Source organism: Lobosporangium transversale (assembly GCF_002105155.1).
Source record: "Lobosporangium transversale strain NRRL 3116 chromosome Unknown BCR41scaffold_2, whole genome shotgun sequence".
In the NCBI taxonomy this organism is placed as follows: domain Eukaryota; kingdom Fungi; phylum Mortierellomycota; class Mortierellomycetes; order Mortierellales; family Mortierellaceae; genus Lobosporangium; species Lobosporangium transversale.
Window position 1 is genome coordinate 983,904 of NW_019028980.1, and position 15,006 is coordinate 998,909.

A 15,006-nucleotide genomic window follows, 5' to 3' on the forward strand; every position below is an offset into this window, starting at 1 on the left:
ACATTCTATGTTAGATATCTGTTATATTTATTACCCCCATTAATAGATAGAGCCAACTTCAACGAAAATAGTCTATCATCTCATGTTCCATGGATGCAGAATGAATAAGGAAAAATGGCTCAGAAGGCTGTATTACTGTTTGAGGGTCAATTACTTTTTGTGACAATGTGTGGACGCCAAACTGTCCCACTGGAAAGGAATGCTCTGTCACCCCATTGCTCAAACACGGGCTTGACATGCATGGACCCTGTTTTTTCTTCCTTATTTTATTCTTATACTCTTTTGTGTATTGCCATGATGTGAATAAAGCAAGGGAGGTCTGCTATTCAAAGCAAAAATGTAAAACAATTCACAACTAATATATGAAGTGAATGGTTGCGACAAATAACTATATCTGCAATCCATGTCCCATTGAGATGGGATAGGATTGTAGTAAGAAAGTCTCATTCTCTCCAAAACACAAGTGTGTGCAACCACAAATGTTATTTTGTACCCACAAGTATTCGTCATTGTGTCGGTAATGCTAACATTTACACCTCTTTATTTCCCCCCCTTTTTTCTCTTTTTCGCCATGGCTCCATTTCTGAATGCCCCATTCTTGGCATGCAGTCTTTGGCTTGACTTTGCAAACGCGCACAGTCCAACTCAAGCTCACAGAGCAGTGCTCTGTCTTCCTTTTCTCCATATTGGCTGCTTCTCACTGTTGTCTCGATCAAGAGACTAGAGCAAGCAAATCTTGTGCGTGTCGCGTCGTTGAATGTGCGTGTGAGCAATTGTGTATGCGAGAGGAAAAGGAGAGAAAGCTCTCTGCTCTGTTCGCTCCTCCAATCCCCGCGCAATGCCATGCCTCCTATTCTGTCTCCCCCAATTTCAATTTCACTTCTTCTGTAATGTGTGTATTGACTCTGTTCCTGTTGCAACTGCTGTCGTTGCTGTTGTTTAGTTATCATTTCTCCTTGTTTCTTCAAAAGAAAACAACCACGTCCCAAATGAAGAAAAGGGGGAAAGAAAAAAAAAAAAAAAAAGAGAGAGGGAGAGAACAATAACGATGGAAAAACGGCTGTTGTTGTTCATCACTTTTGACCTTTTAGTAATTCGGCTGTTTGCCATAACGTCTCATATTACGCCCAGCACTGCCTGACCCAATTGGTGACGCTGGATGGATGATCAGTCTAAACAATAAGCTCTTTCAGATGTATGCCTCTGAACTCTGCTGGCGTTGTTGCTGTGCTTTTTTTTTTCTTTTCTTTTCTCCTTACTCTTCAAAGCTTTACTTTATTCTACTACTCAACACCTGTACTTTCCTTGATATTACGACTTTGCCTCTCAAAGATCATCATTTACCACCACGGGTGTTATTAATTTATACCCTATTTCCACCATTTTTATCTTCCATTTCACCACAATACGGCACTGCATTTTTTTCCTTTTCTTTTGTAAATACTAAACAAAGGAAAAAAAAAAAAAAAAAAAAAAAAAAAAGAGCAGGGAGAGAATAAACGTCCTGTCAAGCTACTCACTGGTTCCCAGAACCTTGAGGAATCCATTCCTCCTTCTGTCCCTACGCTCATTCCATTCCATTCAGAAAAGAACGGCTCACTCGTCCCTCTCCTTCCCTTTCTATCTGTCCTTACTATCCTTATTATAATAATAATTATTTTCAAATCCGTCCGTCCGTCTTTGCTTTCCCTCACTCACACACTCTTTATTTCTCCTTCCTCCTCTCCTTTTCTTCTTCACTCTTTTTACTCATTACGTCTTCCTTCTGCTACGACCCATTGGAATTCCTTTTTGTATTTCATTCACTAATTCACATTTACTTTAAACACTGTTTCTACGGTGCCTACAGGTTATTCTACTGAAGCCTCAAAGAAATAAAAATACAGAAATAAAAGGGTTTCAGAACACTTAATCGTCCACTTTTTATTTTCAAGTCCGCAGTTTCCTGTCTTCTCCTTCTCCTTCCCAGCCTCAATCGACCCGCAATCCGCCGCGATGTCACCGTCAACCAGACGCGGAAATATGTTTGGACCATATGTCCTCGTACAGACCTTAGGAGAAGGCGAATTTGCCAAAGTCAAGTTGGGCGTACATGCTGACACTGGTGAAGAGGTAATTAAAATGCAAAAAAAAAAAAAAAGTTGATGTGCACGGAGCACTGGTGATGGTGATGGTGTACGACAAAGTACTATCTGAACTCCTTGTCTCCTTTGAATCTTCATTATGTTATGCGGGATATTCATTTACTTCTAATTATGACGCGTTCAACATTACTTCTAAAAAGTCCTATTTTTCGGGAATACTTGGAAAAAAAAAAGAAAAAAAATCTGGAGGTTTCCACTATCATCCATCCAGCCATTGTTGTGAATCCCTCCATCCAGCGGTTGAACCAAAAGGGTTGTTTTTACTGCAATGCATCCTTCCCGCGCATGGCCACGTACCGCATCATTGCGCATAACATGCTGCAATCCTCTTTCCATCAACGCAACAAGTAGAAATACACATTCATTTAATGTGTACATGGTGCATTTAGCATACTGCCATGTTTTATGTCGCCTTGACTGTTGCCTAAAGACACATGCACACAAACAACACTATTCCTTCCTCTTTTCAGTTTTATCGTCCCGATCGAGCCTTCTTTTGATTTAACAGAATGAATATAAATCATAATTTGCGCTCGATGAGTTGATCAAAGCTCAAAACCTTACCATTTGCTGACCCAATTAACTAGATGTGAAAGGCACGCTCACTTTATTTGTTCATTTGATCAGCACTCACATGAACTCAGGTCTGACAATCTGTCTTTTTTTTTCTTCTCATTGTTTTGTCGGCCATTCACCAGCCACATCCATTATACACTTTTGCCCTCCTGCAGGGCAGGCGTCATCAGCATTTTAATTTAATTGAAATACTTGTGTATGGCAGACTAGTCTCCTAGAGGTTTAGATTCTCTTTGTCTTGAACTTTTTTTTTTGTGGCACCTTCATCTTTTGTTTATAGATTTGTAGAGTCTCAAATGTGGGGGTTTTGAGTTGTGTGTTAATTTTTTCAATTTCAGCTTTACTAAAAAAAACAAAACAAATCGCGAGAAAAACACGAATTCAAGACTCACTATTTCTCTCGCTCTACTGCGACTTAGGTTGCTATCAAACTAATCAGACGTCAATCCATGGATAATACGCAACGGATAAGCAAGATCGGACGAGAAATATCTGTTTTGAGGGTATTGTATCGTAACGAACATTGTACCTGGCAAGCTCATATTGGAATGGTTATAGTGACCATCAATAAAAGCAAAGTAAAAGCTAATCTCTTTACTTCATCATATGATTTACATCACCTAGACAATCCGACACCCGAATATCATTACACTTTTCGATGTTATTGAGACAGAGCGTTATTTTGGTATCGTGATTGAATATGCATCAGGTGAGGATCGCTCTTTTTTTATTAAAATTTATTTGTTTACAATCGCTTCTTAGAAAAGACTTCATCAAATGTTGACACACGGACGCCAAAACTGACCTCATTGCACTCCTTTTACCTCCTTACGCTTATGAACCATTAGGAGGCGAGCTTTTTGATCACATTCTCGCCCATCGGTATCTAAGAGAAAGGGATGCATGTCGACTGTTTGCTCAGCTGATGAGTGGTGTACATTACCTACATTCAAAGCACATTGTCCATCGAGACCTGAAGCTAGTATGTCCCACGGACAAAAACCAATCATGAGAAGTACCACGGTAGTCTCTCTTTGTTGTCACTGTGCCTAATAGTTTTTTTTCGTTTGATGATATGCTAGGAAAATCTACTGTTGGATAAGAATCGGAACATCATTATCACAGACTTTGGCTTTGCAAATCAATTTGATAGCTCATCATCTGATCTTATGTCAACCTCATGTGGCTCACCATGCTATGCCGCTCCTGAACTCGTCATCTGTGATGGCTTATACGTGGGAACTGGCGTTGATATTTGGAGCTGCGGTGTCATTTTGGTAAGTAAGGGTCGTTATCTATTGCTGAAAAGTTTAATGCCAAAGCTTCGAATTAACCACAAACATTAATAATGGCTCGTGTAATACAATAGTATGCAATGCTCGCAGGGTACCTACCATTTGATGATGACCCTTTAAATCCCGATGGTGACAATATCAATCAGCTTTATAATTACATCCTAGCGACAACTCTTGTGTTTCCCAAGCACATTTCATCAGATGCGAGAGACCTTTTACAAATGATGCTCGTACCAGACCCTACCAAGCGTTGTGATATGAAGCGAATTATGGCGCACCGATGGCTCCATCCATATTCTTATATGCTTCAATTTACGATCGAAGAGCTTGAGGTATATTGCCTATAAACACTAGATACCTTTAAGAACATGGCCTTCTTCCATGGCAACTCATTGATCCATTCGCGTTGTTTTTTCTTTTTTTGTAATGGAACAATATTAGGAACAAGCTATAGCGAGGCTGAACGGAAGGACATGGATACCTTCGAAGCGTCCTGTCCCTGTTGAAATGGAGCAAGGCTTTCATAATTCTCAGCAAATGGATAGTTTTCATAACCGACTTAGCCCTCCACGTCCTTCAGCAGTCGAAGTTGTACAACGAAGGCACACCATCTGGGCTGATTCCGTGCCTGATACAGCATCGGCATGGCAGCACCATCGTTCTTCATCTAGGCATGGTGGGGATGGTCTAGTACCAATTGCGGATGCACCCATGGAAGCCTATGAAGAAGACTATACAGATAGCATGGACATTGTATACAGTCATGAACATGCCTATGTCCATGAGCAGCAACAACAACATCACCAGCAGCACCATAAGGGTACGCATATAGATTCCGATCAGGGAGAAATGATGACAATCGAGCCAAGCTCAGAGTCGGAGTCTGAGACGAAGGCACTAGAAGTACAACAGCCAACAGCTGGGGAAGAGAGTAGACGGCTCTCACACTCTGCCTTCCCTAGTACACAGGATATGGGTTTAAGTCATAGAACACAGGATTTTCAAGAAGCCTCATTTATAGAAGTACCACAAAACCACTCACCGATAACACCGTCCTCCATACGAGAAATGCAGGATATGGTGCTCAATTCAGAAGCGCAGAAAGAGATTGAGGACAGGGATAGATATCGGCCTCTAATGACTGAGGATCTAGTGAGCCCTAGGGATGATGAAAAGCTTCCTAGGGAACCAAAAAACGAGTCTCCGCCATTATTTTTCAGGAGAACTAGCTCGTATTATAGCAAAATCCGTCCAACCACCATCCATGGAGGGCCTATGCCTCACAATACCCAAGCAGAGTCACTACCTACACCTCCTATGCACTCTGTCCAGGATGCATCGCTACCACAAGGCCTTGGAGGAACAACAGATTCTAAAGGCCATACATTAAGAGACAGCGCTACTTCCTCGCAATCTTCTCAGCAAACGCCCTCGACATCACAAGAACTTCCTGAATCTGAAGTTAATCACGCTTGCTCTGTACAAAGGTCTCAAGGTGACGAGCATCCTACAACCCCTTATCAATCGAGTGTCAGCGTATCGCCCATAATACCCATCCGAAGTGACTCCCTCAGTAATCGTCGTATTTCGCAAACACAGCATGATCCAACTTTATCTCCACAGACACAGTTATCCTCGCAGGCGCAACCATTATCCCCACATGAAAGCGATCTGCAGCCTGCTCGTCGTAGCCATACTAGCCATACAAAAATGCACCACAAGGGACCTTCTTCTGGCCGTCTACTCGGCTTCTTAGGCGGGCTATCTAAGAAACATGGTGATCATACCAATAGTCACGGACCAAGTCCAACTTCGCCCAAGACTTCATGCGACCAAACTCTGGCGGAGATTGAATCTTCAGCTTCAACTTTCAGGTCGGATGCAGAGAAGACTAATGTCCTGAAGCAACAACAACAAGAGCAATACAACCTACAGAGCATGTTAGATTCGTATGATACTTATAAATCAAGTCAGACCCAACGTGGAAAGAGGAGAAAGACCCTGAGCCTAGTGGCGGCTTCTAGTGAGAAACCACCCTATCATTTACAACAGCAGATGCAGCAACAGAACCTCCAGCATCCTTTGACAATTCGTTCTCCCGTAACAGACGGGTCAGACTCACAACAGTCTAATCGGCCACTATCATCAGTTACCCCGCCATCCGTGGGGACAGCTCAGAAGATTATAGAGTGGCTAAGACGAAAGTCTGTTGGTAAGATATCTCTAGCTGAAGATTTTTATATACTATGAAGAAGGAAGGTTTTTTTTTTATTTTATTTTAATGTGATTTGGACTATTTTACTTTATTAGTCAAATCCGCTTCTGAGCGCCCAGTTTTTGATCCGATGGAGGAGGTCCGTCCATCGAATGGTTCTTCAGTCCCCTCGGTTCCCGCTCATGAATCTACGAATAAGAACAGGGGCGACAGCCATATATCGACGGATGACACAGAATCCAGAATAGAACGTGGTAGTGCCACAAGGCACATGCATAGCGCCGTCCAAGCCTCGAAGAACCCTGGAAAGCACAACCCGATGGACGCCACAAACCCTAGTAATATCTCGGCAATCGCTAATAGAAGCATTGCCGTATCAAGCCCAATTCTAATTACACCTTTGCAAGCATTGGAGGAAGGCAGGGACCCTACTCTTCCAGCATTGATTCAGGCTCTACCACCTAATTGGACTGATATGAAACTTAAGGTCCATTCTGGAGCTGTTGAATTGTCCTCACTTTCATCCCGTCATCCAGCGGAGATTATGTTTGACATCAAGAAAACCATCTTAAGGCTCGGAATGGAAATCAAATCTGATTCTGACTTCAAGATCAAATGCGTCCGCAGAAAGCGGAAGACTTCTCCCAACAACAATGTCACTAATAACGGTGATGCAGTAGCAAGCCATTCTATTGCTATATCAGGTGGTGCTTGCACTGCCACTGTTGTTGGTGACATGAGTCCTTCAGGAACGAATGCAGGTGGTATTAGTGGTAACCTTTCAGTCAAGGGGATCCTTCAAGGCTATGGAGTCCATCGACATACACATAATGCTGGAGCTGCAGGCCCATTGGATGACAATGTGAGCGTCATGTCGAGCAACATTTCTATAGATCGTGAATGGATTTCAACAAGGAGCACCTTCGGGCCAGGCCCTTTATTACCTATTTTGGGCGCCACTGTTGCTAATGGTAATGCTAACCTTCGTACTGTTCACGCTGGAGAGGGTAATAATCACGCTGGGTCTGTATCTGTACCTGGCCCGGGATCCGTCGCAGGTTCGACAGCTGCTAGTAAAAGGAGACAGGGGATCAAAAGCTTATTATTAAGAAATAGCACTTCCATCAGCTTGGCTTCTGGCTCACCGCCATTACAACAACAGCAATTCCTGTCAACACTATCACCATTACCCTCGACAACCCTGATTTCCAACCCGGCTAGTGCCATGCATGTATCATCTGCCTCAGGCTCTGCACAAGCTACCAGTTCAAGGTCTCCTTCAGCAAGACAGCTGCCCCAAGTCTTAAATGGATACACTACGGGATTAAGCTCTCCACCCAACTCAAGCGGAGGATTCACCGGATATGATCATCGGAATATCCAGGAATGTGCAACATATGCGCAAATGAATACCTCAAAATCAGGTGATGAAGCGATCCTGGATGTCGCTAGAGGTTCAGTGACAGAGATTGCACAGAATTCATACAGCAAGATTGAAGGAAGTAGCATGAACCATCATCACTACCGCCGCCACCGCGAAGCCTCGGATGGAGGAGACACCATTACCAGCAATGTCATATTATCAGAGCAACAACAGCAGCAGAACCGCTTTGTGTTACCTTCAGAGCCGCTCTATGGTGAAGATTCGATTGATTCAGGTGAAGAAATTCGATTCTCAATCGAGTTGTGTCGTATCAAGAACCTTCATGGCCTTTACTCGGTCGATATTCGTCGTATGAAGGGTAATCTTTGGGCCTACAAGTTTTTGTATCATGCAGTCTTGAACACGTTAGATCTGCAGGGTAAAGGCGGATACCTGACAACTGGACAACCACATTTGCCTGAATCAGCTTTATTACCGGGAAGTGAAGTCGGATACCAACATCAACATGAACAACCACAACAGATTATAGGGCTAGAACAAGTCGCTATGATGACAGCTCGATCATAGAGGGAGGGAATTGACATACATAAAAAGTTTTTTATTTGGTGTAACATGATAATTAAAGGTCTCGACCAATCAAAAAGATTTTGCTTATGCCATATGTGAATAAGATATGTACCCGGCTCTATTCATCACTCTTCTGTGAATACATCCATTCTACCCTACTTTATTTTATTTAATGAAGAAAGTGGAATGACAGTTTATCCCAAACTTATATTTTAGATGATCTTACTCTCCATTCATAAGACAATGGCGAGGATGATATATAACTCTTGTTTTAAGAAGAAGTAGAAGAAAGCTTAGATCATTAATGAGTTAATCTCCCTTGATGGAGGTAAATAGGAGAGGAGAGAAGGAAGGAAGCAAGAACCTTAAAGAAAAAAAGGTCTACAGCTTCTTTTCTTTAAGTACAACAAGAGCAGCATGCTCTTCCTTTTTTTCCCTTTTTCAGAAATCTCACAAGAAGAAAAGAGGAAAAAAAAAGCGAAACAAAAGTAAATGATCTACGCAGGGGTCGAACCTGCAATCTCCTGATTCGTAGTCAGACGCCTTTCCATTGGGCCAGTAGACCGTTTTTGAACTTGATATACGTTGCTTATCGTGATTATGTTAAATGACAAGTCTACCGATTAACATCACGTGAACTTATTTACAATAGCGACTTAAAGCTGTTGCTTAGGACCTACGCTTGACCCAGCCCAATGGCTGAGTAGTATACTCGTCAGGGCACCCCCCTGTCTAGCCCAGGGGCCGGGTTCGAGTCCTGGTTAAGGCACATAAAGTGAAGCAAACATGTGCCAGGTCAGGGATTTGCTTGAGTTTTTATACTTTCTCTCCGAGACAGCCTAGTGTTCTCCGCTAAGGCTAAGATCGTGGGTGCACTACCCTAAGTCGCCTGGCTGGCCACATGTCTTAGGTTTATATTCCACCCCCCAGCCGAACCAGCGGTACATCTGGCAGCACATCCCCCCCATCCACCCACTTGACTAGGACAGCGATGATCACAAAGTTTGACGGAGTCCAAAGTAGAAATTTCAGACCAATCCCGCAAGATTTGGGTCCACATGCCAGTGGATTTGATCGAATAGAAAAAAAATTAAAAGTCGTCCTTAGCTAGAGTCGGCACGCCAGCCTCCGCGGCTTTTCACGGGCGCAACAGGCCACATCGGAAGGATGGACTTCGAGTACCGATCACGGTGTACATTGGTAGAGAAAAACATGGATACGAATTGGCTCTTCACAGCCATGCCGTGCGAACTTTGAGAGTTTCGCTTGTTTCATAGTTGAGGGCGATATCATTACTTTAGAGCGAGATTATGAAATAAAATTCCTCACCTCTGTGGGTTCTTGTTAACAGGAAAAAAAAAAAAAAAAAAAATTAGGACCTACGCTTGACCCATCGCAGATAAGGTTCTGTTGCAGAGCTTGTTAGGATAGCGGCGGTGGTCAACCGCGGAAAGGATGGGGGCGAATCCTTTCCTGTAACAGGATGTTATCGACGTTAAACATGGTGGTGAGCTGTGGCGATGGTTACGCGACATTTGAAGGGGCTTACCGAGGGAAGGTGACAAGACTTATGGCGACTGTAAAAGCGATTCTCTCCGGACGTTGGAGCATCAAGTACATTCTAGACTAGATATTTTTTTGAGTTTATAGCGTTGTTCGTTTAGAGAAACAGATTGTAATAAAAAAAAGAAAAAGTGGCTTAAAGCGGTCGCTTTGATCAACAAAATGGAGGTTGTTTTTTCTTGCACACAACAGGTCGAGTAGGAAAATAAATCCTACATGACCTCGTGGGACATTATCACAAAAAAAAAAAAAAAAAAAAAAAAGAGTTTGCACATAGTGTTTGCAGGAAAGAAGAGAAACTAAACCAAACATTAGCAGCGTATGGGTTTTTGATCAGCAGACATGGTTTCCGCGCAATAAGGAGGGGGCGCGTTTAAAAGTAGCAATGTTTTACATTTCGCCGCCTCACACTATAATAAATAAAAAAAAAAAAAAAAAAATAAAGAGGAGTCTGGTCTAGCAACCACAAGTCTCTTTCTCACATAGACTTTCCTCTGTCAATAAAAAAATATAAAGGAGAATAAGAACACGAGCATGTGCGATGGGGAAGTATATGAAGTTATCCATTTCTCGTTCCTCAAGTCATCAAGGCACATTTTCATATGGACTCTTGTCTCTAACAAAACGTTTTTGAAAAAAGACATACAGGATGGCTATACTGCAAACGGATTGATCTCGCTCGTTATTATTATACATGTGCATTAGCACGGAAAAAACGATTATGTAACAAAAATATATATATGTATATGCTATAGTTGTATAAAAAAGGCTTCCTCGTCAGATAGCCTCTTGATGAAATGAGTAAAATGAATACAAAGAAAAAAGCAAAAAGTTAACAGGAACGACCCTTTTTTTTTTTTTTTTTTTTTTTTTTTCGCTTCCTTTTTGTTTTGTGAAGAGTCGAGCATAAAAGGAAAAAAAAAAAAAAAAAAAAAAAAATTGCGGTATATGCGCGATAGCAACGAATGGAATCTATAAGTGGATACAGAAAGCATAAAAAAAAAAAGCGACAGGTGTGTATACAGGAAAGTGACATGACCGAAGAATTAACGGGGGTCGCGATCCCGAGAAGCTGAGTAATGAGCATCAGAGCGCGAATACGACACATGATGTGGCATTTCCTGTCCGTGACGGTCCACAGGTCTCCCGTCCATACCGGAATGATGTGGCGTATATCGACCATTATTCGAGGATGGTCCACTTGAAGCAGATCCTGACGAACCTACCGCTTGAGATTGATGTGGTGAGTGGGGTGGAGGAGGACCACCTTGCTGTTGCTGCTGTGGTGCATAGCCGCCATACCGAAGTTGATGCTGCAAATGAGATATCTGCTGTTGCTGTTGCTGCATCTGATGCTGGAGTTTCTCAACCATATACATCATGGAGTCTTGCTTCTCCAAATCCGATCGTCTGTACACGTCCAATTGTGACAGGTACTCTCGCATGATGTGTAGTTCAGTGAGAACATCCCTATACTGCTGGAAGGAAGGGGCAGACGTCATAGCATCGGGTACAGCCATGTCGCGAGAAGGTGGGGAAGGTTGAATAGGGCGACCATGAGAGTCAACTGTGGGTCCTCTGCTAGAGTATCCGCTGCTATATCGATAGTTAGGCTCTTCTCTTTCGCGGTTATGCTGACCGTGGACAGGGATCTGCCGACCACTAGTGGGTGATGCAGGTCTTGTCCTATCTGAACGTGAGATATCCATAGCGTCATGCATACTCCTGCTACCAGTTCGTGCATGCTTTATGGGTCTTCTACCCTCTGTAGGCTCAGCAAAGTCGCCCTGGGAGTAGTGACGCGAGTGGCTGGGAGCATGCGGCTCCGCGCTGGGAGGTGTATGAACTGGAAGTGGGGATGATAGCGGTGTAGATTGCATTGCTAATCCTTGCTTAGGATTTTCAGGAGAACCGTTTGTTGGAGATTGATATGTTTTTGGCTCAGTTCCTTCAACTTCCCAAGTGCGATTTGGATGCTGTCCATCTTTAATATTCCCATCTGCGTTTTGTACTGGTAGACTTCGTGTTCTGTCCGAAGAATTGCGGCTAGAAGGTCTGTTGGAGGGAGCAGAGGGAACCGGGTTGCGAGGACGGCCTCTCTTAGCAGGTGTGACCGGAGTAGATGAGGATCCAGAGGGGATAGGGGGTGCTGAAGTTAAGTTCGAAGGCGTTGTTGGTTGCGTAGACGGGGAAGGAAGTGCTGGAGCAGAGGGGGAGACGGGCGTAATAGTTGCGGGTTGAGTGCCTTCTTCCTGGTTTTTTGACGTTTTTTGTTGCTCTGTATCACTACGGGACTTCATGTCTTGATCCTCATCTTCCTCAAGCTCATCGTCTTCCTGAGGCTGGCTCTGATCTTTGGATTCCATGAAGGTATCCTCCTGTTCATCAGAATCTGACATGCCTGATCCACTATCGTCATCACCCGAGTTACCCTCATCCAGAGATCCTCCTTGACCTGACATTTTCATAAGATTGATAACTTGCTTGACAAGATCATCATTGGCTTCTTTCATGTCATCTGGAATGTTGCCCTTGTACATTCGCTCTCGTAGTTGATAGGGCTTAACCATCCTGTTCACTCTTCGAATACACTGACGGGCGTGGACCTTCATTCCAAGAGCATCACGCACATCTTCCCAGGCCTTTGCAACCTGGCCCACTTTCTGCGCAAAAGGATTTAGTCGGATGGTCTCAAGAAGAAGGCGTCTATCTGTATCTTCAGAACGATATCGGCGCTTTTTCTGCATCCTTTTGAGTGCCTGAGGCTGGTTCATCATATCAAAGAGCTGCTCCAACAGTTTCTTCTTTGTTGCTTGTTGCTCCTCCGTCCCTACTGGTCGGTCACGTCCAGCAATGCTTGCCTGGATGATATTATCGAATCGTCGAGAGCAAGTTCTCGCTCTGATACCCTGCTCTCTAGAAATCATCTCCCATGCTTGGGTGGTCTTTCGGATAGCGCAATTAAACGGATCATGTTGAAGGACACTGGTCAATAAGCTAATCTGAATATCAATAGGAAGAGGTCCTTTAGGGGTACCGCGAGCAGATTGGATCTTGAAAGGCTCATCCTTCTTTTGTTGATGCTGTCCTGAGTTATAGTGTTGCTGTTGAGAATGATTAGCTCTGCCAAGCCCTGAATCTTCAGAACCGGGATATCGAGGAGGTCGGGGGGCAAGTGGTGGTAGCCCATCAACAGGAGCAGAACCTGAATATGCGTGGTAATCTCTCGAATAATCGGCATAGGCTTGATGGTGAGGTTTTACAACATTCGGATCTGTGTATTGATAAGGTGTACCATGATATGGTTCACGTTCACGGTGTGGCATGTGATGCGATTTCGGATCGCTGATCTGGCCATACCGATACCGACTCTCATGGTCTGAATATCCATCGGAGTCTGAATTGTGTCGATGACGTTTGCCTTGATATGATTCTGACGAGTCATGGGACGGAGTCATGGTTGGATATGTAGATTCGGAGTAATTTCTCTGTAGTGACATATCTGGGTGTGGTGGGCGCATTGGATAATGTGGAGGCGAGCGAGGTCGCATAACGGGTGCATGACGGGTAAACGATAAATGTCTATTGCTGGCAGAAGGCGATGCGGGGCGTGACCAAGCCGTAGAGGAATTATTGTAATAAGCTTCGTTGTGATACGAGCTGTTGAATTGATGTGGGAAAATATGAATAATATTAGAACATGTATAATTTTATACTTCCGTCATGGGTAGCGTTTTAATTGATCATATCGGTAGAAACAAAAATGTCGACAAAAGAAACAAAACAAAAAAAAAAAAAAGACAAAAGACAAAATGGACTATGTGTATTACGAATAAGCTCTGGCGCTGATTGCTCAATTGTCCAGGCAACATCTGTGATCATAAACAAGCTGGTGGGATATAAATCGTTACCTTGAAGGCGGATGACGCTCGTGCTCACGAGTGTCCATGTACACATTATCCTTGGCTTGCGACTGTGGCCACGGGGCACGATGCTCATGCCCGGATGTACCATTGTATCCACGATGTTCATCCATGCGTGGTTGATGAGAATCGCCATATGGCGGCTGAGTATTTGACCTGCCAGAGGGAGAGTGATGAGATACTGGAGATGATGGAGGATGCTGTTGACCGTCATTATTTGAAAGAGCCCGTCGATGACCAAGACCATATGTCTTATCCTGGTCAAGATCCTTGGATGTAGGTCCAGCTGGAGCGGAAGTGTGTGATGGAGCAGGTGAGGGACTAGTTGGACCCATAGTTTTATTGGGGGACATGGCTGGCGAAGGCGTATGCGCCTGACCGGAATGCGTCATGTCGACTTGATCCGGTGGCGTATGTGGACGTGTAGCGATAGTCGAATTAGAAGGCATGCGGTTGAGGATTGGAGGAAGATGAACGACCAGGACTTTTTCAACAAGGTGTTAGGGAGAGAGCATATAAGAAAAAGAGAGAGGGTAAGAATTTCTCTGATAGAAAGTTAGACAGGAGTAAAGAGTGGGGAGTTGAAGGTTACGTCAAAGAAAAAGAAAAAAAAATTAAAAAAAAAAAAAGAGTGGCAGTGATAACTGTCAACTTCAAATGAAGCCGTGGCAAGTGGTATCAGTTATCGGAGCTGCGTCCAAAGGAAGTGCGACGTCAATTTAACGCTAACCACGAGGCGCAGGAAGAAACAAAAAAGAAACCAAAAATTATGGGTTAGTGTGGGTCATATCGGGTATGATCAATTATGGGTTGTTTTCATAAATGAAGATGGCCTCTCCTCCCTCCCTCCCTCTTGGACTTTTTCTTGGCAACCACGTAAAAAAAAAATAAAAATAAAAATAAAAAAAAGAAAGAAAGAAAGGGAAGGAAGGGAAAGAGGAAGAAGGATAAAGACAACAACTAGTCAGATCGGCCAACGTTCCCTCGCACAGAACACAGTACACACTACATCTGCCAGGGGAAAGAAGTTGAGTTGGGCCCAGATCCGGTCCGATTGCATAAATGGTTTGTTTAATCAGGCGTTAGCGCAAAAAGAGGAGTTCTATCCGAAATCCCAAGAGGGGATTGTTTCAATATTCTTCTTTTTGGAAAACCATTGAGTAAGAGCTATTTATCCGTCCAAGCTCGCCAGGGAAGACCATGTATGTGCCCTGAACACTTTGTTCAGTTGCTCACTATGTACCTCTATGAATCAGCGATTAATCTTTGTTTCCCGTGAAATATCGGGAGATCACAAAAAGAGATGAATAATACAACAATAATAATAGGGGTGATAAGT

The 15,006-nt window shown here is 43.5% G+C and overlaps 4 protein-coding genes and 1 non-coding gene across 5 annotated transcripts; 3 read left to right on the forward strand and 2 right to left on the reverse strand.

Moving 5' to 3' along the window:
- The first annotated feature begins 467 nt into the window (after positions 1 to 467).
- Positions 468 to 1,783, forward strand: BCR41DRAFT_72552 (hypothetical protein). Its single transcript, XM_022030996.1, has 2 exons — positions 468 to 1,027; positions 1,430 to 1,783. Exons 1-2 carry the CDS (start codon positions 588 to 590, stop codon positions 1,497 to 1,499), a joined length of 510 nt encoding a protein of 169 aa, XP_021886035.1. The 5' UTR covers positions 468 to 587; the 3' UTR covers positions 1,500 to 1,783.
- Positions 1,784 to 2,022: 239 nt separating this feature from the next.
- On the forward strand, positions 2,023 to 4,362 carry BCR41DRAFT_376403 (kinase-like domain-containing protein; the record flags this gene model as incomplete). The annotated part of the gene is made up of 6 exons (XM_022027046.1): positions 2,023 to 2,112; positions 3,140 to 3,223; positions 3,345 to 3,429; positions 3,569 to 3,702; positions 3,803 to 3,997; positions 4,090 to 4,362. The coding sequence occupies 6 exons, from the start codon at positions 2,023 to 2,025 to the stop codon at positions 4,360 to 4,362; spliced, it is 861 nt and encodes a 286-aa protein (XP_021886036.1).
- Positions 4,363 to 6,711: 2,349 nt separating this feature from the next.
- On the forward strand, positions 6,712 to 8,001 carry BCR41DRAFT_292697 (hypothetical protein; the record flags this gene model as incomplete). The annotated part of the gene is made up of 2 exons (XM_022020374.1): positions 6,712 to 6,937; positions 7,856 to 8,001. Coding segments are annotated over 2 exons (372 nt in total), but the record flags the coding sequence as incomplete, so codon positions are not given.
- A 673-nt stretch (positions 8,002 to 8,674) lies between these two features.
- Positions 8,675 to 8,746, reverse strand: BCR41DRAFT_t9. The gene has a single exon. It is a non-coding gene; the product is annotated as a tRNA-Arg (tRNA).
- A 1,941-nt stretch (positions 8,747 to 10,687) lies between these two features.
- On the reverse strand, positions 10,688 to 14,299 carry BCR41DRAFT_383186 (hypothetical protein). Its single transcript, XM_022027432.1, has 2 exons — positions 13,656 to 14,299; positions 10,688 to 13,404 (listed from the first exon to the last, which is right to left on the reverse strand). Exons 1-2 carry the CDS (start codon positions 14,114 to 14,116, stop codon positions 10,791 to 10,793), a joined length of 3,075 nt encoding a protein of 1,024 aa, XP_021886038.1. The 5' UTR covers positions 14,117 to 14,299; the 3' UTR covers positions 10,688 to 10,790.
- Between the last annotated feature and the right edge of the window lie 707 nt (positions 14,300 to 15,006).